The sequence below is a fragment of the Lissotriton vulgaris genome, unplaced genomic scaffold (assembly GCF_964263255.1).
Source record: "Lissotriton vulgaris unplaced genomic scaffold, aLisVul1.2 SCAFFOLD_2660, whole genome shotgun sequence".
Classification (NCBI taxonomy): domain Eukaryota; kingdom Metazoa; phylum Chordata; class Amphibia; order Caudata; family Salamandridae; genus Lissotriton; species Lissotriton vulgaris.
The window spans coordinates 153,517-178,182 of record NW_028241827.1 but is presented as its reverse complement, the minus strand read 5'-3'; the positions used below and the strand labels follow the sequence as shown (position 1 = coordinate 178,182).

The 24,666-nt window shown below is 44.7% G+C and overlaps 1 protein-coding gene across 1 annotated transcript in view; it reads right to left on the bottom strand.

Moving 5' to 3' along the window:
* The window catches only part of LOC147669876 (putative cation-transporting ATPase 13A5), a gene marked incomplete at its 3' end in the record, with an annotated part of 192,652 nt that overhangs the window by 153,023 nt on the left and 14,963 nt on the right, over positions 1 to 24,666 (bottom strand). Inside the window, exons 5-9 of the mRNA XM_086948182.1 lie at positions 15,813 to 15,882; positions 13,356 to 13,490; positions 12,673 to 12,742; positions 8,579 to 8,710; positions 4,075 to 4,245 (exon numbers count right to left, since the gene is read on the bottom strand). Of these exons, the coding sequence (XP_086804308.1) occupies positions 4,075 to 4,245; positions 8,579 to 8,710; positions 12,673 to 12,742; positions 13,356 to 13,490; positions 15,813 to 15,882 (578 nt within the window). The remainder of the gene's footprint in view (positions 1 to 4,074; positions 4,246 to 8,578; positions 8,711 to 12,672; positions 12,743 to 13,355; positions 13,491 to 15,812; positions 15,883 to 24,666) is intronic.

Genomic DNA, 24,666 nt, shown 5'->3' with positions numbered 1-24,666 from the left:
GCATGCTCAGAAAAACATTTCGCTGGATCCCCACCGAAACAAGGAAAACAGTCACCCATGCTCTGGTCACGAGCCGACTGGACTACGGAAACACCCTCTACGCAGGCACTACCGCTAAACTCCAGAAGAAACTCCAACGAATCCAAAACGTCTCAGCCAGGATCATATTAGACATCCCACGCAACGAACACATCTCTGGTCACCTTAAAGACCTCCATTGGCTACCCGTCAATAAGAGGATCACTTTCCGACTGCTAACCCACGCACACAAATCACTCTACGACATCGGACCAGAATGCCTCAACTCTCGACTATCCTTCTACACCCCCTCCCGCCAACTACGTTCTTCCAGCCAAGCCCTCACCACGGTACCTCGCATAAACAAGACCACCATGGGAGGCAGATCCTTCTCATACCTGGCTGCTAAAACATGGAACTCACTCCCCGCTTACCTTCGCCTTACCCAGAACCACCTAGCATTCAGAAAACAACTTAAAACGTGGATATTTGACAAGTAATCCTCCTCCCCTTTCTTAGCGCCTTGAGACCCTCTGGGTATGTAGTGCGCTATATAAATTCTCTGACTTGACTTGACTTGATATCGTCATCTTACACCTAGAAATGCACAAAATGTTTATATGACGCTGAGACATGGGAATGATGCAGATACTGATGAGCAGAGGAGATGGGGAGAGGCCTGAGGCATTCCTCAGGGTATTACATGCACATGAAGCTGCTGATCCTATTCATGTTTGTTGGATCTGACTGAGAAGCAACAACTAAACCCACGTCATCACAGAAATCCCCACCAATTTCTCAAAACTACTGATGAAGTTTTTTCATGTGCTGCTGATAGATTAGGGGGATCAGAGACGCTTCATGGGTTTCATGGAGGGTAATCAAGTCTGATGTGTGACAGGACTGCTTCTGTACTTCATGAAGGCCTGACTCCTGACTGGTTGACAATCAGAGAGAGGCTTGGACATACAGTTGATCTGGTTGAGGAGTAGCTTATCTTTCCATGATTTTGTTTGAATAGTTTTATTTAAAACTGTATTAATAGGTCACTAGCACTTACTGGATGATCTGTTCTGCGATTCTTTATGAAAGGGTCATAATGAAATGTAAAGTTCCTTTTTCTTTGCAGAGTTTTATATAGCGCAAACTTGACCTGTATCGGGTATCAGAGCGCTTTACATAGCAACAGTTACGTTACATAAGGACACACATTCTTTTTTGTTAGGCACGGGGAGATTAAGTGATTTGCCCAGAATCACAGGATGTTTAGTGTCGTTAACGAGACTCAAACCCACTTCCCCTGGTCTGAGGTCAAGCGCCCTATCCGTTAGGCCAACTCCTCTCCCCCAAAGTTCTTCTATCCATTTCATTTCAGATTCACAAATATCTACCATCCCTATCATCTCTGAGACTTTGACATGCTTACCAGAAATAAAATCCTCAGTCTCCTCCTTACTTGTGACTTCTTTTTCAATAAGTGCAGTGAGACACTTCGCTCCAGCAAACATTCTTAACATTTCAGTTACATTAGGAAAACCTGTCTTTCACTGAGCATCTTTTTAATTCCCTCAGATCCATGCACACCATCATGAGAACATTAGTTTTCCATGCTACTACTATAGATTCCAACCATTCTGTCCCCTCCACCTGTTCAAAAACATGAGAAGCATATAAGGATTCTTACTTCTTTTTTTCACAGTATCTTTCATGTTGACAGGAATACTCCTAACCTTCTTTACAGCATGGACAGCTTCTTTCTGCAGCAATATAAGATGGGCATATCCCTTAAAATTACCTACACTTTTACATTGTGAGGCTCTTTGTTAAACATTTTAGACTTAGGGCCTGATTTGTTCTCCGTGGATGAGTTACTCCATCACAACGGTTACTGATGTACTGTTAGCCAAAGTAAAATGTTATTTTACTGCATTCTGGGTAAGGAAATGTGGTGGGATCCACACAAGTCACACCACCCTGGCCACCATTAGTTTTTAGGTTTCAGAAAGTCTTGGGTTGGAAGGTTTCTCTGGGTACCCACCAATCTGGAGTCCAATTCCACACTCCCAGAAAGACTGAAATTCCCAGGAAGTATCTTCATGTGCCCTTGTTGGATTCTGGGACCTTTTCGGCCTGAGGTGAAGGCCCATGAGCACAGGGTGTGAACCCCATTTAACGAGAGATGTTTGGGAACACAGCATAGTTGAATAGTCTGTATTCTTTGTTTAATTTTCCATTTTTGGCCTCCAATTTTAAGTGGCCATGCAAGAAAAAACACGTATTGCTAAACGCCCTCTAAAACCCATGTTATTATGGGTTACCATGAATCCAGAGATGTACAAATAACCACTATTTCTAAACTCATAATTGTGCGTACATTTGGAGAATCCACAGCCTTCCTACATATCGATTTTTATTCACAAGGTTTTACGATATGAATTGAGGTGCAGTGGGCATTCATGGTAACATTATTATCAATTACAGATTAATTGACATTTCTTGATATCACGATTTTAAATGGTCAAAAAAGACTATGGGACATATTTATGAAGAACTGACGCAGCACAGCAAGTCGCCTCGCTGCTCCGTGCTGCGCCACATGGAAAGGGCTGGAATAGGCTGCATTTAAGCCAATAGAGCACATTCCTGTCCTTTCCCTTGCCCTGGCGTCCTTTTGGCACCCTTGCGCCAATGCAGGCACCCTTGCACCATGGTGTAAAAGGCTGTCTCTGTTGCAGGCAGGATAGTTTTTGGGCAGGGAGGGGCACCTTCCTGCACAAAAACAATCCTATTTGTATGTGTGCTGCAGAATGCAGCACGAATAGAAAGAGGAAGAACCAAGGAGAAATAAAGGTTGTTTTTCTTGTTAGGTCTCTCCTGGGAGGGCGCAAGATTCCGGCACTTCCCCTGGTTTACAAGTTCTTGTAATTCTGGGATGCATCGAAATGCATAGGATTTTTGCTGGAGCACCCACCCGATGCCGATGGGAGGCCTTCCCCGGGCGGAGTCACGCAACGCAGCGATGTGTGTGGGAGCACCCCCCCGATGCTGATGGGACGCCTTCCCCGGCAGAGTAACGCAACACAGCGATGTGTGTGGGAGCACCCACCCAATGCCGATGGGAGGCCTTCCCCGGCAGAGTAACGCAACACAGCGATGTGTGTGGGAGCACCCACCTGATGCCGATGGGAGGCCTTCCCCGGCAGAGTAACGCAACACAGCGATGTGTGTGGGAGCACCCACCCGATGCCGATGGGAGGCCTTACCCGGCAGAGTAACGCAACACAGCGATGTGTGTGGGAGCACCCACCCGATGCCGATGGGAGGCCTTCCCCGGCAGAGTAACGCAACACAGCGATGTGTGTGGGAGCACCCACCCAATGCCGATGGGAGGCCTTCCCCGGGCAGAGTCACGCAACGCAGCGATTTGTGCTGCTTCGCATTACTCCAGAGTTATGAAGCCCCCCAAAGTGGCGTTTGCGTGGCTTCATAAATCTGACTTTGAGGTTTGCGTCACGCATGGACCACTTTGCGTGGTACAAACGCAACGTAAACCTCTCATAAATATGCCTTGATTATTTTCTGTGAAGAGGTTGATGGTGACTGCAATGTTACTTTTACAGACTGACACTTGTGAAAAAAACAAAGATGAAAATATTGCCTTCCTTGTTTTTATTCCCCACTAGTTTTTAATTTCAACTGTTACTTTCTTTTGGAAAGCATTAACTGAGACAATAAAATGTTGTACATTTGTGATATTGTTCTATTATCTTTTCCTTTTCTATTCTTTTTTTCATTAATATTGAAAGGGAAATCCCTGCCAATTTTCTATTCTAGACATAAACATACGTTTATTTCCAAATATACCTCATTTACTCCTTCCTTGTTTACTCCAGGATGGGACGAAGAACAGTACACAACAAGAATAGGATGGAGTAGGATTTGTCACATGACATTTCCCTCTGGCTCACCTGAACCTGGCAGCTTTCCAGGCATACTCCTGGAATGTTGGTGAATTGCAAAACGTTGTAAAATGAAGCAATGACCCACTTGGCTCACCTGTTTGTAGTACGACTGCTTTTGCCGGCTCTACATCAGCTGTTCTTGTCTGGATGAGCTCTGTCCCACAGAATACAATATTCTTTTTATAATCCTCATTACTGTAGACCTTCCGTGGAAAGGGCTTGTTGGTGTTCGGCAGGGGGGTCTTTGTGACTGGAACGCTCTCACCTTTGGGATTGAATGCAGTGAAGGTCACCATCATGCATGGACGGACAGCCGGACAAAGCTCCCCACTTGTACTCAGGGCACATCAACAGCTTAGAGCCCCCCTGTGGCATAGAAACAAGGAGATATGCTATGTGTTGTCTCTGGCGGGGGCTTGTATTCTTCAGTAAAATGATCTTAGACCCTTGTTCCACAGGATGAGATGTCAGATGTTTCACTGGCTTTCAAGGCAAAGGACATCAGACCACCCATACTTATCCAAGACATAGGTACATCTTTAAACTTCTGAGTGACTCACGTCTTACCCCAGGTGAGTCCTATGAGAGAGTGACCAAAAGGAAAAGATGTAGTAAGACTGGGAGTACTGCTAGGCTAGATGGACATGGGGTGAAGAAAAATGCAAAAAGGGAACATAAAAATATGAGCATTTAGTTAACAAACTTACATTTTTACCATAAGTGTAACTAAAATTAGGCGCAGATCAATATACAGACATGTCGGGCCCGATTCACAAAACTAACTTAAGACAAAATCCTAAACTTACTACCATTTTGATATTCACAGAAGGCACTTACTCATTTTGGTATTCACAGAAGTTAGGACTCCTAACTTTAGGGCTCCTAAATGCCTTCTGTGAACACCGAAATTCTTGAAGTTAGGATTTTTCTCTCTTTAGGAGTCCTAAAGCTAGGAGTCCTAACTTTACTATTCCTAAACTGATAAAAATCCGAACTTTAAGACTTTCGGTATTCACAGAAGGCATTTAGGACTCCTAACTTCTGTGAATACCGAAATGAGTACGTGTTTTCTTTGAATACCAAAATGAGTAAGTGCCTTCTGTGAATACCAAAATGGTAGTAAGTTTAGGATTTTGTCTTAAGTTAGTTCTGTAAATCAGACCCCTTGATTATTCTAATTGCCTCTTCCTGGGCTCTTTGGCCGCTGGTCTGCAGCATCTTCACAGCCTCTGAGATTCAACAGCCCACCTAGCTCCTGGGTTCCCACTCCTTCTTCTGCCTCAGCTTCCCTGAAATATTAGCATTGGCTACCTGATGGATGTTATTCCTTGGAGACACTGTATTTGCAAACTAACCTGCCCAGAATACATCTGAGGGGTGAGGAGGAGGCGTGGTAGCACCACCAGGGCACTATCAAAACACCACTGTGTGCCCGCACCTCGCTCAGGATGATGTTTTTAGGAATTACCTTTCCCAGAATAAATATGGGGCTAGAGGAGGCCAAAGAGGCATGGCCGCACGATAAGGGTACTACTAAACAGCAGTGCTTAATTTGAGCCTGTGGTTTCCGGTGCTCAGCACCAGCACTTAATTGTCAACATTGGCACTTATGACAGCCTGCTGAGTGGTGACACTGATTGTCTAATAGAGAGATGAACACAACAACAGTTGATTAATTATTCAATATGAATAAAAATGACTAATTTCTGCCACCCAAGCCATTCTGGCTGGAATAGTCTGAATTGTCACAATTGTAGGAGTGTGTTTGTTAGTAGTTGTGTTGATACTGTCAGTGGCACTGCTGGCACGAGCAGTAGGTGGTGCAAGCTGCTGTGGCCTCCTGACGAGTGCCCCAGCCCTTTTGTTTTTTACAAATGAACAACTGTAAAACACTGCTGTGTTTCCCCAATGTGGAGCACTGTTTTTGGGTCCTACATTACCCAGAATGCATCTGTGGGCCAGCGGAGGCCAGACAAGGTGTGGCAGGGCCCAGAGGACATTATTAAAACATCTTGTGTTCTCGCAGCACCCATCGAAGCCAGGAGGAGGCTGAGCTGAGCTCGACTGGAATTAGCAGGGCCGGGCCGTGCTTGGCTAGACTGGGCTGTGCTGGGCCAGGCTGGGCTGGGCTGAGCAAGTCTGGCCTGGGCCTGGCCTGACCCACTGTGTTTCATTTCTTCTAATTCAGGATGGTTAAGCTTGGTTTTCCTGAGTGATTCAGGTGTTGGTGAAAAGGAAACTAACCAGAGGAAGCAGCAGTGCTCCTCACAGAGGTACGTCCACCAACAAAATGTTAAAAAGGGTGGTTGGAGTGATCAGCGGTGACCTTTCTCTCACAGGTAAAACACTTTCCATGGGCTGAGGGCAGGGTCACCCTTCTGTTGTTCCCCTAATTGAGGTCAATTGGCCTAGCGCCCCTACAGCGAGCCTCATGCTGGCTCTATCAATAAACCAGACCGGTCACACCCGTTACCAGGACCCTAGTGGCCCACAGTCTCAACCCCAGAATTTGTAAAAGGAAGAACGTGTGTAACCCCACAATGGAGGATCCAACTGTCAATATAAATGTCAACAGGCTTGGTGCTTCACTGTCTAAGGGATGGGGTAAGGCCCATTGAAGACTATTTTACTAACTATAATACCTGTTTCAGGCCCAGTTGGCCCCTTGTTTGGAGAGACTGGCCCATATCAAGTATCAGCTTACCTCACTCATTGAACAAGTCTGCCCTACCCTCCCACTTCACCTCCAGCGCCCTGGCAAATATTACATTGGGGAAGATTTAGTCGACCCCAGGAGACATTCGTAGCCCATCTCCATGACTCTGGACTCTGCTGCTGCTCATCAGCCCCAGCTCTGTACTCAGCCCGACCCACATGGGTATCAAATCTATCAAGCAACTCAACTCAACTGTGCACATTGGTCGCACATTGGCTAGAGAGCCTTCAGTTGATATGACGTCCACTCCCCCAGTCTTGGCTGGTAGCGAATATAACACCAGGACCTATAAGGAGATGACTCAGGGGAACCTAAATGTTACCGCCCAGTATCACTTATCAATACACCTGTTACATTACTTTAGAGAGTGATCTTCTTTTGAATGAGCGCCTGGTTATGTAATAACAACATTTTACACCTGACTCAATATGGTTTTAGGGAACTGTTGGGTACAATGAAGAAGTGTCTAACTTGCACCTAAAAGTATACAATAATCTGATGGATGGATTGCTTGAATAAATCTTAGCCACCTGTAATCACCCAGACCGCGTCAGAATCCATCAGTATTTATCACACCATGGTACCTCAGTTTGAACCCAGACATATGCAAAGCAGTCTTGACCCTACTTCAGTAGGAACAGCCAAGCCAGGGCCGCCATGAACCTCAACACAAGCCACCCAGGAGCAGTGTTGCTCTAATAAAGGGTTCATCAGCCAGGTGTGGTTTTGTTCCAATGACACAGTGTGCACTGGACGAATGTCTGGGCATAACCGTCCCACCTAGGGTGACACAATAAGTATGCAAAAAAGTGATTGGTAGAATGCTTGAATTAATCTCAGCCACGGGTAATCACTCAGCCCGCATCCCAATCCACTTTTATTTTGCCCAACATGCCACCTCAGTTTGGACACAGCTGTATGCAAATCACTCTTTACCCTCCTACAATAGTGACAGTCCAGCCTGAACTGCCAAGCCAGATACTCCCTGAACCCGGACACAAGCAACCCAGGACAGTTTTGCATAAGTTATGGTTTCATCAGCCCTAAGCGCGATGGGTATGCCCACACGTGGGTCCTGTGCTCAGTTTTCCACTGAAACCAAGGTATACCTGGCAGATGCGCCCATAGTAAGTGTGAAACCTGTCCTGTGTTGCTTCTTTTATGGTTCAGGAGGTATCTGGCCTGGCAGCTTGGGCTGGACTGTTGCGATTGGAGCAGGTTCAAGGCAGATTTGAATACGACTTGGTCCAAACTGAGGTGGCATGGTGGGTGTGAAATGAGAATTGAGATACGGCCCGAGCGACAGCCAGTGGTTGAGATTAATTCAAGCATTCCATCCATCACCTTGTTGTTGCGTCAGTGTGATGGGTTTTCCCAGACGTGCGTCCTGTGCTCACTGCACCACTGGAATCAAGCCAGCCCTGATGAGCCCATGAGATTAAACCAGTCCTAGGTTGCTTGCTTTCCGGTCCAAGGAGGATCTGGCATGGAAGTTGAGGCTGAATTGCTCAAATAGGGGCAGGGTCAAGGCAGATTTGCATAAGGCTGGGTCCGAACTGAGGTGGCATGGTGGGTAACAAAATGAACAGGGATGTATTCGAGTGACTGACAGCAGCTGACAATAGTAAACAAAACATCTTTCATTGATATTGTAACTGTATTTGTTATTGCAAGCATGACCTGATGAATTTCTCATCTCCCACTCATTGTAACTGGGTCTACAATGTCATTCCCTTTGCTTTTGTACATGTAGGTTCACACCGGAGGACATATCAGCACTCAGCCCTGCAGAAGCTGTGAGCTTGCCAACATTGATATTCAAGCACCCTGTGACATGGGTCTATAAATGGCACCATATTTTGAATACTGCTTCCAAAGGTACCTGTGAGCATGCCCTCATTGACGATGCAGCTCCCGCTGATCAGTATGGCATCACATGGGAAATACAGCTTCTTCTCTGGTAATAAAAAGACATCTCCTGGGACCAAATCCTGTGATTCAATCGCTTTACATTCTGTGAGAAAATAGGAAATAGATCTCTTTTTTAAAAGATTTATTTCAACTTCACACAATATAACATAAATGGTGAGACATTGATAAGTGAACATTGGCTGCTACACACATTGGCATATATAGGCTGCTGGATATAGGGCTGAGACTGAAGGCAGGTGTGTGTAATGCAAAATGTTCCAGTGCACTAATCTGGCCACGAGGGCCAAGTGAGGAGGCTGGGCAAGGAGAGATATTTGCTGTACACTTGACAAAACTGTTGCCCTTGAGCATCACTAGTAAGGAGGATAAATACATAGTAAGTGGAGCTAGAAAAGGAGCAATGCATGGCGTATGCAGTACTTGAAGAACAGGAAGTAAACAGCTTAGGTTAAAGGTGCTGGAAATCGAATAACAGCCTAGTTTTGAGCATATTCATTTTGGTGGACTCAGGTCCAATGCAAGTTGGGGATTGTCGAACTCTGTGCACTTTACCACCGCTAACAAGTGCTAAAGTGCACTTTGCTCTCTCCTTTAAACATGGTAAAATGGCCTTACACCCAATTGACCCATTTAATTAACTTGTAGGTCCCTGGTAAAGAGTGCATGTACCCAAGGACTGTAAATTAAATGCTACTAGTGGGCCTACAGCACTCATTGTGCTACCCACTTAAGCAGGCATTTAAGCATGTATCAGGCCTGTCATTGTAGCCTGTGTGCAGTTTTTAACTGTCATTTTGACTGGGCAAAATAAACGTTTTGCAAGACCTACACCTTCTTTTTTAATACATATATGTCCCCCCTAGAGTTGGCCTAAAAACAGCCAGAGGGCAGGGTATTTAAAAAATAAGACATGGACTTTCAAGTTTTACATGTCCTGGTAGTGAAATCCCTACATTTGTTTTTCACTACTGCAAGGCCTACCTCTCCCATAGGATAACATTGAAGTTACCTTATCGAATGTAATAAGCTGTAACTTCAAATTAGGAGCAAGTAGAAAGTTCAAGTCTGGTGTCTAATGAATTAAACCCTCCTAATGGTAAAGTTCTATTTGAATCATATTTTTGAAAATACCACTTTACAAAGTTGACATTTGTTTGTCATAACTATTTGGTGCATGCAGTCTGATCTTGGGTCACATAACTAGGTGTAGGTGGTACTGCAGTTAGTCATAGTGTATTACTCCCATCCAGTGAGACAAAGGAAAGGTAGGGTTTGACAGAATGAACCACTCTGAGTTAACGAGAGGGAGGAGCTTTCACCTGCCACATTTGCACATCACAAAGGCTCTGCCTGAGCACTCTCACAAAGGGTTTGTCAATAGTGTTTTGTGACCCCAGACCAGGCAGGGTGGGATGAGATGCCTGTCACCTCAGGGAGGTGGAAACCTCTAGAAGCTACCTCTCCGATGCAGAAAAAACTGACCTACTCATCATCAGGACTATATGTTCTGCTTGTAAAAATATTGTTTGGCATCATTGTGAGTGGGCAGATGTAGGGTGATAGGGCTCTATGTCTAAAGAGGTTACAAGACTTTCAGGTCCTGGATCATTAAACACACTTAGGGCCTGAGTTAAATCTTGGGGGGTCCCCATCGACCCTCAGTGGCAGTGTTCACAAGTACTTTGTTGATTTGATGGATTCCCATCTGCAGTAGTTAGATGTGGGCTCTTTCATTCTCTGTCAGCTTTGACAGAGTGTTTTCGGTTGTGTAAGTAGCTCACCCCTGTCAACACAGGGACTTCTCTGCTGGTTAACATTACTCCATCGCCGTCAGGGTGGTGGCATTGAGCTGAGCTATTTAGATTTCAGAGTTGTGTGGCGTTTTCATAGCAGCAGATGCCGATGAAGGGATTCCTTCGTGAGATGCGTTCAGCATTGGACTAGTCCTGTGGCTTGTAGCTGAATGCTTCATTACACACCTTTTGGCTGTTTGTACTTTGTGACCCAAATGCGGTCGCAAAACATTTCCATTTTACCACCTACTTTATGTAGGTGGAAACTGATTCGCAAATGGGAAGGGATCCCCAAGGGACCCCTTCCCCTTTGTGAATATTTGTTACAGCATTTTTTAAGACCAGGCTACTCCTAAAACATGAAAAGAAAACTTTTCATTTTTGTTATAGAAACACATCCCGTTTTCCTTTAAGGAAAACGGGCTGCATTTGAAAAAAAAATTGCTTCATTCAAAAGTAATCACATACATGGTGGTCTTCTGACCCCAGCAGGCCACCAACACTGTGAATTGTGCGAATCCTAGGGGGTCTCAAATTGCCACCTACCTCACCAATATACATGGACTAGGTCATTTGCGATCCCCTAGGAATCGCAAAACGTGTTCAACACACTGTCATGCTTGCCATTTTGCGATTTCCTAACTGCGAATCGTAAGGATTCGCAATTAGGAAATCGCAAAACGGTTTCTTTATGCATCTGACCCTGTATATACATGTATCAATATTTGTTCCCCATAAGGACAGCAGAATATATTGTATCTATTTCCTTTCAATCAATGTAGATTATTTGGGTTGTGCAGATCAGATTGCAGTTACATATGTGTCAATCATTCATATGGGCATTGTGTTTTGTTTCTCTTTGAAAAACAAAAAGTGTGTAGTGGTCCATCATGCATTCAAGACAAGGCAGACTGGCCTCCTAACTTTTATTCCATAAGTACTCCTGCCATGTCCATGGAAGAATGTTTGACAAGAAATCTCATAGAAAAGACAGGATAGGCCAGATCGGGCATTGTCTCCATCTCATCAGTTTGACACTTGACTCATGCAAATCCAAGTAAGCCATTACTGAACTTCACTAGGAAATCGATTTCCTGAGCTTATTAAACAGCACCAAGAAATAATGCATGTTTTTGCATTTCGACAGTTTATAAATCATTTGTTTGCGTCAACGTTAGACAATAGGGTGGGAAGGGAAAACAGACAAAAAAGGCAGCCCATTTTGGCTTCAAAGACTCAGGCATTTGTGTGAAACGTAACTAAAAAGTGTAGTCACAATTCATAAGTACCACTGCCCTTGTGTGCATGATTGTAAACATTACAACAGGGTCTGAGTACTGGAGTTGACAACGTTTCGACCCTTAGCAGAACATAGGATCATCATCAGGACATGGAAATACCATGGCCAATAAATAAGTTACATAATTGTAACTCAACATGAACTGAAAAGAAAAAGGGGAAGGGGGAAAGAAAGAAGTGACAAAATGTGTTGCCAGGCAGTAGTACGCAGTAAGGACCTCATCGGTCAAGAAGGGCGAGAGATGCATCATGAGCCTCGGGCTAGAAAAACGCGGGTCCAAGTCACAAGAAGATGGGCCCCTTAAGGTACCCTAAGGGGATAACAAAAATTACCTGGAAAACAATGTCCAGTAGAAAGACCAATAATTCCACAAGGCCTGCAGCAAATGAGTGAAGTAAAAACAAATAGAACTGTGAAGGTGAAAATAAATATTGCAAATAGTGTGGGGTGCATGTGGAGAGAAGGTGAAAAATCAACAAAAATGAGTTATAATTTGAAAAAGTTGCTGGTGTGCAAATACCTGCAGCCGCCTATATTTGAGTCCTCCATGAGGTCACAAGGAATAGCCAATGAAGGAAGGGTGAGCCTGGGTAGAACCTGCACGCCTCCACAGCATCAGAGCACCCATTGGCTCTTCATGTCTGGCTGTTTAAATCTGAGATCTTGCCAATGAAGGAAGGGTGGGCCTGGGTAGAACCTGCACGTCTCCATAGCATCAGAGCACCCATTGGCTCTTCATGTCTGGCTGTTTAAATCTGAGATCTTGCTTCATCAGTTGTTAAATAAATTGCACTATTTTAATAATTGAGTGTAATAATCTGTGTTACACATGTGGGGCTGACATGATATGATGAAACCAGAGACAAGCAGATATTTACTGCACATGGCAGTTAGGTTCACATGGCTAAAATTGAGGATTGAACTTTCAAGTAACACGATAAACAAGCATACCTCCATTCCGGCACACAGTGAGGGTGACACTGTTGTGGGCCTCCACCATGCCATGCAGGTTCACAGATTGCTGTTGGATTAAATGTGCAATGGATTAGTATTTTAAAATTGTATCTCTGTCACAAAGCTGTATTAGTTTGCCATCTGTCTTCAATTTCATGTCATTGATAGTAGCTAGCGTCTAGCCGTAGGCACATCCAGCTCCAGAGAGTAGTGATGAGTTGATGCATCCTGTGGGGCGGTAGGTTTTACCCACTGGATTACTCAGGCCCACTGTGCTGGGGGAGGAGGGCTAAATGTACATGTGAATTTGGTCCTTTCCCCTGTCTCTATCATCTCAGATCTCAAATATGTTCTAGTGGGAAAGTAGACACAAGGACAAAACCATCAAGGAGAGATCAATGCTTGTTTATTCATGTAGTACCAGTGGGTCCTCGCGGGAGGGACAGTCTGGGGTTTGGCAGTATCCTCCAGGCACCTTGAAAGGATGCTGAAGGCCTGTAGCTGGTGGGAGGCATGAAGGGGGATCAAAGTGTCCCTGCAAGATGCAATATCTCTGGCTTTTGTGCCTGACAGAAGAGAGTAAGCACTACTACTCTGCAACTACTTTAACACTCTCATAATTCTGTGATGTAATCTGGTCCATTCCTCTGCACACGAATGAATGCTCCTCTCACACTCACCCTTCTGAGCTCATATATGGTGATGACAATTGATATGATGGTGATTCCCAGGATCACTAAGGAATAGTCATAATAACCGAAGGTGATCCACAGGATGATGCTGCCAGCTTGGAACCAGTAGTAAGGATTCACTATCTGCAAAGAGAGTAGGATTGTGAGCAGAGCATCAGCATCTAAGAATGTTACTAAACAGACGGCCATGCAATTCAGAACGTATGCTCTGGTAATTATTTACTCAATGCTGCTGTGGAAATAACACTCAACCTAGTGCACAAAAATAGAGGCCTTACCAGTAAGTAAATCATAGCAGCTCTGTGGCATTTCAAAGCATTACCCTTAGCCAAAGCAGTAATAAGGTGCCTCTCACTGAAAAACACACAGAAGCGAAGAAGAGAATGCCTGAACTCTTCTCTGCCACTGGTATTTACATTGGGACTTCTTCAATGCAGATGGACGTTATGCTTGAATTTATCTCTGCCTCTGGTAATTACTTAAAGCCTCATTCCAGTCTATCATTTTTTGCTCGCGGTGCCTCCAAAGACTAAACACGTGCAGGTGAGTCTTGGTGCTGCTACGATTGATCTGTTTCTGCCCAAACTGCCACGCAAAGTCCCCTCAGAACAGATCACAAGATACCCCAAACCAGCTTCAGACTTATTATGGCTTCTCAGTGAGGGCATCTTTACAATCACCAAACATTTTCAACAAAGGAACCTCCGCTCTAGAGTGGCACCTCGCCTCAAAATCCCAAGATACAAGTAAGAAACCTGGGCTGGGAGCCAGTGGAGATTGTTCAGGTGTGGAGAGATGTGATTATTTACCTATGAGCTTTCTGATGAACTTGAAACCTACCAAAAGCTGTGCACAACATTCCTAAACAATGACCTGTGACTCAGCCCCCTCCCTTTTTGTCCTGAGGGGCATAGCCCTCTGTCACCTCAGCACTGTGACACCTTTCCCTATGATTTCAGTGATCCCTTTCTAAACCACCCCATATACACTCACCTGCTCTTGGCACCGAGACCATTCACCAACCTGTGAGGACACCGTGCATTCTCGACCCCACACCTTCATTTTTGTGGGCTTGTTTATTTCACATGCAACAGGCACCGCCGAGTACAATCTTTTTACATTACACACGCCCCTCTTTCAACACTTCTCTCCCTATGGGCACAAAGGGCCCCTTCCCCACTGAATTTGTGGCCCCAACATCATCCTGCCCATTGTTTCACTTCCCTCCCCCATCCCCTGGTGTTTTTTCTCTTCCACCCCTTCCTCCCTCCACTGTGGCTGTTTCTCTAATTGAAGATTATCACTTGAATTGGACCATTGTGAATTTTGTTGCCTGGTTGTGGTATTTTGTTACACCTTGCTGCACTGTTTTACGGTGCTTATACTTCACAATTATGATAACTTAAATAAAGATTTTAAAATAAAGGAAGACAGAAAGAGAGTTACACCAAAATATAAAAAGCTCAATTTCTAGAAAAGCGCTTCTTTAATGCCAAGTTCAGTATAATCTTGTCCAGCAGATTTTGGTGTAGCCAAGAACTAAAATCTAATTAGAGCAAGAATGGAAACACTAATGTTCCCCTCCATCTTTAACCTTGTCACACCTGATGGTTCTGCCTGATGATCCCAGTGATTTCTAAAGCAACTAGCATATCAATAGCAACCTTTTCAATTGAAATGAGACTTACCCATAAATACAGAGTTAAACTTCTACAATGATTCAGATCCTGACTTCCTGTCAAGAGTTTAGGTTCTTGGATCTCATATTTTAAAGCCACTTAGCATTGGAACCTATGGTCCCACTTGTTGCATCTGGACACAATATCTGGGTCTGACAGATGTTTACGGGGTAATCTCTATGTAGGTTTATTAACATTTTCTGATCCTATTTAGCCATGCCCCAGTGAAAGCAATTGGTGTCAGATGGGTGGGTCACATTCTTAACATCAATAAATTAATCCTTCCAAAACATAATCCTCGCTATCACCAATATGATTGCAGCTTAATAGGTATTATATAGGAATAACATATCTTCCTCAAATGAAGAAGTCCCCACACCTTTTATCTATACAAACCCTGATTTTTAAAATTGACACAGTGGTATGCAGGACTTTCGGCCCACAAACACAGTGAGCACTTTTATATGAGATCCTAACTGAAACTGAATAACCAGGCACATAAAGACATCTTGACCACTATCAGCCCTAACTCACATAGGGCTAGTGTGGTTTGTATGGGTGCAATGTATGGGCCTTTAAATTCAGATGCACTTGAGACCTAAGGTATATTCAAATGCTTCAGTTTTTAGTGGAGGTCACATCAAGGTGCAGAAAGGTCAAAGTACTTGTTTATTTGTTGACAGTCAGACAGGATCCTTTTTAAATCATGCAATGCCCTACTTCTGAAAAATTTGCAAGAAGAAAAACAAAAACAAAGAGAACCTACCTCTTTCAAAAGCAGTTTCCAAATGGGAGTAATTTCCACTTCAATCCTATTAGGTCCAACAACTTTTTTCCTGAAAGAATATTGGTAATTCACATTTTCATTTGGGTTTTCAATAGTCATCATAGATTTCTTCCAAATGATGGAGTATGCGTAACATTAGGAAAGCTTGCAATGTATATTTTGGTTACTATGTACATTAATGGGAGGAACTGGGAGAAGAAGCAAGATCATGTTCACAAAATGGTCAATTTCCTAAGAATTGAATAACGACAAAACATTTTACATATTTACTATTGCATTTCATTTTATTTCACACAAGGAGATAATCTGATCTGCCCGAATTCACTAATTTTAAGTTCACTTAAGGTACAGTCATTGGAGAGCAGATCCAAAGCTTCCAAAGTCAGAACCTTAGCATGTCGACCATGTAGGAAACTGGGTGGACTGGATACTATTATCCCACCGCTGCCACCAATGTAGGAAACTGGGTTATTAGTTGTGCAGGGTTTGAGGTCTGAGCAAGTAAAAGGACCACAGTTTCAGCTTCCTGGGCAAGCACCCCATTGCAGCGCTAGACTCTCTCAGGGTAGAGAAGCAAAGCAATTCAAGGCCTACTCGGGGAGGTGGTGTGGGCTGGTAATCACCATTTACTGGCACACAATAATAACACTCAATAAAGGATTGTCTGGTCAGGGGTTTTTCTTTAGAGAAGGAAAAGTACTTTTATTATACACAAATGACTACACATTAACTTACAAATATATGCATCTGACATTGAAAATAACTTAGATGACATTATGAAATCATATTTGATTCCTAAAGGGTCATGACCCCCAAAATCACTGTACTCCCCACCTATACCAGATAACACATCACCACTTCTATGAAACAGTAAAACAGGCCTGTTGGCCCTATCAACTGTCATCTCATTACAAGAACAATAAACCACATGTGAAAACATAAATTTCTTTATGTAAACTACAATAATCGATAACAGCCATGTGTAAATGCAATTATTAATATCAATAAAGCATAGGAACCTCTCAGGGAGTGGATATAGCCTTCCTGGTAGAGCAACCAGCCTTGAAGCTGGGCAACCGGGTTCAAGTCTCTGCAACGAAGCTAAACATCCTGTGATTCTGGGCAAATCTCCTAATCTCCCCGTGCCGAACAAAACATGAATGTGTCCAACTGTAACGAAACTGGTGATCATGTACAGCGCTCTGATACCTGATATCTTCAGGTCTAGTTTGCGCTATACAAATCCTTCACCAGTAATCACTGTCAACATTATTATATCAATGAGCCATTTTATAAAAAAACATAAAATGTGCCTATGTGCTTCTAATATACTTTCAGGCCACATAAAATGCAACCATAAAAATAGCCCCTAGAGGGTGCTGAACTTGACTTGTTTTATTTAAACACCTTTCGGCCACATAAACTGAAGCCAAAAAAACAGCTACTAGAGGGTACTGCATTCCTAGATTTAGAGTAAAAGCCCCAGCTTTGGGAAAGCCAAATGGTGTCGTCATTTTACTGACCCTGCAGACTTAGGGTCCGTTTTTATTTTGAAAGGGGGCTGCTGTGCATCCTGCAGCACCCCACAAACTTGTTGTTTGTGCCTCTGCCCTCCTGGGGCCACCACAAGGTGAGAAAAAACATGTAAATAAGAATTTCATGCATTATGGGGGATCTATCTAGTCTGGGAGCCTGCAGTCTTTTTTTAACCTTTGAGGTCCTTTCTTTGTTTTATGTCTTTTAGGGGATGCCCTGTCTCATCTGGACCTGCCCAACCTGCAATCCAATGGGGCACATGAGGAGGTCACTCCTCATGGTTCCTGCTTGATTTACACTGTCTTTGCCAATGCAAGAGTTGGCATAGTGTTTGTCTGGCGGTGTCTACCCCGCTCCCACCCAGGCAGAAGCACAGGGAGAGGAGGCACGCCCACTACAAAATGTAGTGCCAGTGACCTAGAGTGAGGTCCTGGGCCCCCTGGAATAAATACCTCACCCTGGGAATGGGGTCCCCGGGTCCTGTGAATCTCTGAGGGGGGGGCCCCACAACTGTCCCCTCCCTGGGTAAATAATGTAAAAACTCTTGCGCTGACCCTCAGGCCCTGGTACACCCTGGGGGTAGAATACAGGAGGCAGCGGAGCCCCATGCGTGACATAGAGCGGAAAAAAGTCAAAGGTTGGCAACCTTAAAAGGCCAATAACTCATGACCCGTTGGGCTGCTTAGGGAAATTTTGGGCTCGCTTTACACCTGGTGGCAAACTTTAACCTCCAGGAGCAGTGCCAGGAGGCCTTCTGGCCTACAAAGTGGTGTAACGTACAGGGAGTTGGTTCCCTTGACCAGTTTCTCTCCTGGTCTTTGTTTCTGGGTGTAGAAATCCAGATCCTTACACAACATGACCTCAGGAGGTGTAAGGGGGCAGCCTTGCTGGTTCTTGGAGAGACCCACTGGTTCTGGTGTTAACTGGGGGCAAGGGCCCTCAATCCTTTTAGACATCAGCGGGTATGTCCTTCCTGTTGTCCATGGCTGTCATAACCCCAAGGTCCAGCAGCAAGAGGCACAAACAGCCCAAAAGTCCCTCCTCGCCCTTGTGCAAGAGTGGTTAAAAGGGGTGGAATGTTCTAGAAGCCAGGCACCCCTAGCCAATCCTAGGGTGCCACATCACATCTCCATCCCTGTCCCAACCCTCCTGCACAGCATGCTGGAACACTTCAAGATGGAATCATCCAAGTGTCATTGGTCACATCTGCTCTTGGGGTCTTATTTCTTCCCCTTGCAGTGATCACTGCCAGGGCCTTTCCCACCAAAACTTCAAAGAGAACCCCTCCTGCTTTGGGACAGTTGTCATGGCTTCCTCCTTTGTTCCGTTAGTTCTGGGTCTCCCCGGTCCTGGTACAGTGTGTCAGGCAATTAACAGATGCAGATTCTCATCCCAACCCCTTCCTGCTCAGAAGCTAAGGGAAGCACTGTACATGGCTCCTGTGTGTGGGGAGGCCTTTGTTCCTGCTGCTGGAGAGAAATGTTGTTAACTTGGCTCAGCAGGGTCACAAAAAGTGTGGGCACTGATCCTGAACTCAGCCAGAGAAATATGACCATTCTGGATGACCCATAAAATGTACATGTATGTTCTTGTGATCTTTTAATACTGGGTGCAGCCTTTCCTTCTCAGTGTTACACCTCCTGGGACTTTGTATGCCTAAGGGAAGAGAAACTGCACTTGAAGACAGATGTTCCCCTGTGTATGTAGAGAGGTGTGGCTCACTGGTTAGAGGCGGCAGACCCGGAGGCTGAGAACGGCCCGGGACCAGGGTTCGATTCCCGACGCGGCAGGGTCGAGGACCAGGGTCAGCGGACTGATAATTCTCTCCTCGGTGCCCACTTTGGGCAGCGATCACACTCGGTAACTCTGGGCATTCAGCTTGCCTAATCTCTACAACGGCCCCCCACAGACGCCAGGGATGCCTGGCTTCACCTTGGAGATTCCCAGCATGGGACCATCTCACAGGGAAAGCCAGGACGGGTTCCCCAGCGGTCCATCGCGCCAGGATACTCCGGTAGTAATTGAGCGCGCTACAAAACACCTTACATTTACATATAATAAAGTGGCACTGCATACAAAAAGGTAAATCACACAGAGTTTACCTGGAAGTGCCAACTAACATTGTAAGGCTTATCCCAGGTCAAATTCTAACCAGGCGGACTCCCCTCTGTGCCAGACTACCTATGGTATTTTACCAGCCTACGCATGGCAATAGTGTCACAAGCACAAACGCACAATTCTGTGCACACATGTTCACATTTAGATAGCCAAGTGCCCCTTACCATAGCTGTGTCGCAGTGGCCTTATCTTAAAAGCTGGACACTGGTTGTCAACATGCGCAGCCTATTTGCCATATGATTACCTTGGGTGAGACACAAGTAATGAGTCTCACAGTAAAAAGTTGAAAACGAGGTGATCCAAAAAGCTAAAAATCTGGGTGTATTAAATGGACAGAGCCCATTTTGCAACAGCCCAAATCTCCTAAAGTAAGGGCCCGATTTAGACCACGAAGGACAGTCTTTAATCCATCAAGGTAGCAGAGTGATACACACCATTGCCCTGATGAAGTACCCCTCCTCTGAATCTTGAGATGTCTGCCAGTCCAGCGCACATCTCTTACATTGGCAGGAACAGCCGTCACAGTAGTTCCTCTTAATGTATTAAAGGTTTCACGGCCACGTTTTTGAAAATTGAAAAAAAATAATGACCCCTGCTCCATGGAAGTTGTCTCACATAGTATTGGGGTCATTGTGAAATTTTCACTGCATCTTACCACCAGATTTTTCCTGGCAGTGCCAGACAGTGAAAACTGGCGATTTTACTGCCCACTCTAAATTGGGTGGGCAGTCAAATGGCCAAATCTCCAACATCCCTTACTCTGTTAGGCTGTCGGAGGGGCATGCCAGACTCGGAGATGGAATAGTCTCTTTTAATTTATTTGGAAAAGAGAATTTGCACCGGGCACAGTGCTAATTATTTAATTGTGCAGCAGTCATACCAGGGGTATGTGAACAATAACAAACTTCATACTTATGTTATGCAAAAATATATCTATTTTATTTTTCTTGCTCTTTTTTTTCTGGTAATTGATATCAAATTTTCAAAAAGAACATATGCATGTGCAATACAAAAATATTTTTTTTAAAAGACATTTCATATCTAATCATTTTCTGTACAAATTGTAATCACAAAAAATAAATGTAGTTAAAGTCAGTTATGTGCAAACAAGAGATAGTCATAACTGGTTTTACTATTTCATTTCTCAAGTACTGATATACAGATGGTCTCTTATTCATTAACGGTTGTTACACTTGTAGGCTGAACATATCATAAAGAGAAACACTGGTTACTGAACGTTATTGTCACCAACGCGTTTCGGGTTTGAGCCTTCCTCAAGGTGTTCTGACCAGTGGTATACTAAGAGAACTCAGGGGCATATTATCAAGGGGGGTTATCTCCGCTTTTTTGGCTTTAAAAGCCAAGAAAGCAGAGATAAAATTATCTCCCTATTACCTAGCTGTTGCTAACACCAGTTAGCGACAGCTAGTAGGAGATAGCGACCATCTTGGGCTCCACTTTGCATTTCAGTGATATTTATCACTAATGACATGCAAAGTGGGCGTGCCAAGATGTTAGCGACTGGAAACAGTCGCTAACATCGCTATCTCCTATTACCAACTTTTGGAGATAATCGCGCTAAGCGCGAATATCTCCAAAAGCTAACACCTGCCCCGAGCAGTTCTTAGCCATGTTATCCAATGGGAGGTGGATGACATGGCTAAGAGCATTAGCTCGGTAATGTATGAATATCGCTGACTTTTCAGCGATATTCATGCATTGCGGCGATTTTTATCGCATTTGCGATAAACCTTGGTAATACCAAGGTTTATTTGCGGTAAAAATCGCCGCAGCTCAGCGGTAAATTTTTGTCTCTAACCAAGCAATAGCGATAATTATCGCTATTGCTTGGTAATATGCCCCTCAGTTATGTCTAGTGATTATATCTTTTTAACCCCTCCCCTGCTGGTGACGGAACCACTCCGTCATCAGCCGCGGTCGCGCTGTGCTGATGACGGAGCGGTTCCGTCACGGCCCGCTCGGAAAGCCTGCGCGGCGCGGATTCCACGCCTGCGCTGAACGTTCTATTGAGCGGGCGGGGCCGTGACGGAACTGCTCCGTCATGAGCACAGCACAACCGCGGCTGGTGACGGAGCGGTCCCGTCACAAGCATGCGCCCGCCGCGCGGCCGCCCTGCCCCCTTAGCACTGCGGCGGAATAGCCGCTGCAGTGAAGGGGTTAATCTTGATGTTCAGACATCTTCTGTCAACAAAGAATACCTCAGTCCAAGGATTCGTCGTGAAAGCAAGTACGTATTTTCATCTGATTACATAGATGCAAGAGACATGAATGTCCGCTCTAATGAAAATCCTGATAGTTTGAACATGGAGGCTTATAAAAAGGTCATCTCACATCACGCGGCTCATTCCTATAATACAGACTCTCACATAAGCTGGACTTGTATGGAAGTTATTCTTGTGGCATAAAACCACTAATGGTTAGTCACTAGTTCTAATGATATCGGACAGAGTATGATGATACCTGTGTTCTCAGAACATCGCGGCGCAGATACCGCTAGCTCAGACATGAACCGAAGATAGTCTCTTTTAATGACATACTTCAGTTTGGCCTAGAGTGTACTCTGCCAGCTTTGTGGCAATGGTGACTCTTAAATGACAAACTCTTTAATTTTGGGGTTAAAAGCCTGAATTGTCATTGCATTCTTGATAGTGGCTAAAGTTTAAAACAAATAACAACTAAGCTAATAATTAAGGTGATCGAGCTGTGTGGCCGACTGGCAGGGCCAATATCTCCAGGTTCAAAGCCCGCATTGAGCTGAAGTTTACTTAAAGACTATGACTAGTTGAAGCGGGTTAACTTTGTTGTCTGCCTAGCTTGACTAATGCCATCAGACGGGGTTATTTTACCCTTTGATATTTCTAAATAAATCCTTTGGATTTTACTATCAAAAAAGGAAGGTAGGTTTTGCAAACTTCAAAAGCTAGATTTGGAGTTCTGGACTTTTTGGTTCCGTCCAGAGGTGTCAGGGTACAACACCCAAAGACCCCGGAGTTCCACCTGCCTTGGTGCACAAATGAACAGAAACACGGGCTTCTCGATGGTGGCGTCAAAGACCAAAGGTTTATTACTGCAGGGACACAGAAGTCACAGAATCTACACACGGGCAGAGACTAGGAGCCTGTTCGATTTGTACAAAGTGGGTTGCTCCTTATATACTAAAAATTGTGCTCTAGGCAAATATTTCACATGTCGGTACATTCCCAAACCTTTTGTGTCTCTAAACAATAAATATTTGGCGTTACACAGGAACTGTCGATAATATCTGATACCAAACATCACGAAGAGGGGTTCCCACCAGTCCATCACAATCCCTTGTCAATATTGTATTCAAGAGCCGGACCGCCTCATCGTAAAGTTCGTTACCTCCCCCTAATAAAGGCCCAGAAGGAAAGGAGCAGAGCCAGGTGCAGAAGATAGAAAAGCGGGATAAGAGATGTTTGTGGGTTGTAAATGGGCAAGGCTACCGGCTTCGGCCGCCTAATCATGATCAGATACAATGGACACGAAGACCAGTTTGGCAGGACTGGCCTCGGGCAGAGGAGGCAGCCTTTGTCGAGTCATGCAGCTACAGCGTGATCTGGTTTAAGGTGCACGTGTCATGTAAGAGGTGAATCTCCGGCTAAGGCTACGTGTCCTTAATCAAAGTGGAGTGAATGAAGTGATCAGAGGCTATTGCATATGTGAGGGCAAGGAAACACAAAATGGCGGCCACGATCTAAGATGGATGCCGTGTGTATATCAGAAATGTGTCAGTGGAAGGAGTGCTCTTGCTCGTAGCGTAGCGAAAACACTAGGATATACTAAATGGATCATTTGCGGTTCACTGATACCATTTTTATGTATTTCCGACAAACTTGAAAACACGGGTTCAAGTCGTCACGGAACCGTCACGGAACCTCAGACCCTCCTTTTGCCCTTACATAGGCTATTACTCAATCTATGTCTGAATCTAGTTCTATGCTCATCAGGTCAGTGACATGCTGTTGTATCATCATCCTTTCTCGTGTCTTTTCTCCAAACGCAGGTGGTTTTCTGAGACAAGTTGCAGCACAAAGACTACACAGAGCAGGACCACACTGGATAATCAGACAACATGAGAATAGGAATACTAAGATGACACCAATGACCATTAGAACCTTCCATCCCCACGCTGAGATCAGAGTCCAAACCCACTCCATGAAGGACCAGTTTCCCTTGTCTACATGTATGGAATCCGACATCTTGTGCAATTTAGAGATCGCCTCGAAAACGGTTGGAGCATTATTAGGAATAAAGACACAGCAGCTTGATTGGATCATTCTGCATACCCCACCTCGATCTGCAAGTATAACATCTAGAACCATACGGTTCTGCAATGTCATGAGCCTATCCGCCTGAAGCTCAGCTGTCAGATTGCTAAGGGCACCAGCAGTTTCGGTAATAGTAGATTCAACTACCCGTGTTAGCTGACGTATGTTTCTACTATTGGCCATAGGCCCCCAGAACGGAAGGAAGCCTTTGAAGAAGTCTCCAGCTTCCTGGCCAGCGGTATCTTCCTTGCTGAAAACACCTCTAGCTACTCTTGTTCTGTGATAATCCGGTGAAGCAGTGTATGTCGGAGGCAACAATCGAGCAATATAACATGATCCTGAGAAGTCGGCAGGCAACCATGTATAAGCTCTGTCTCGACAAATGAAGTAGGTACCCCTAGCAGTGAGGAAGGCAGGGGAGGAGTTAGCCGAAAACACATAAGTCTCTACGCACTCACTCCTCCCTAGCTGAGCTCTCGGATTTCTCCCATTACCTTGCAGACAGACCTGACCTCGGTGAGGTACGACCCAGATGGGAGTTGAGCTTTTGCGCTTGCTTTCTCCTAAACTAAGGCGATACTCTGAAGTATTCCAACTTAAATATACTCGCAATTCGTCTCTAGGGTAAGATGGAGTATTATTGACGTCCTTGACCATGTCAATAATTCCCTGGACTAAGGCTTTGTTGGCAGAGTTATATTTAGTGGAACGTGGTGGACGTGGAGGATAGGTTTCAAGGGCATAAGCAAAGATGGTTTGGAAGGCCTGAAATGATCCATTATAGCTGTAAGGCAAAACCAAATAGGGAATACCTTTATCCATAGTGTGAGGTATCAAGCCACACACCCAGCAGTCTGTAGTGTTAACTA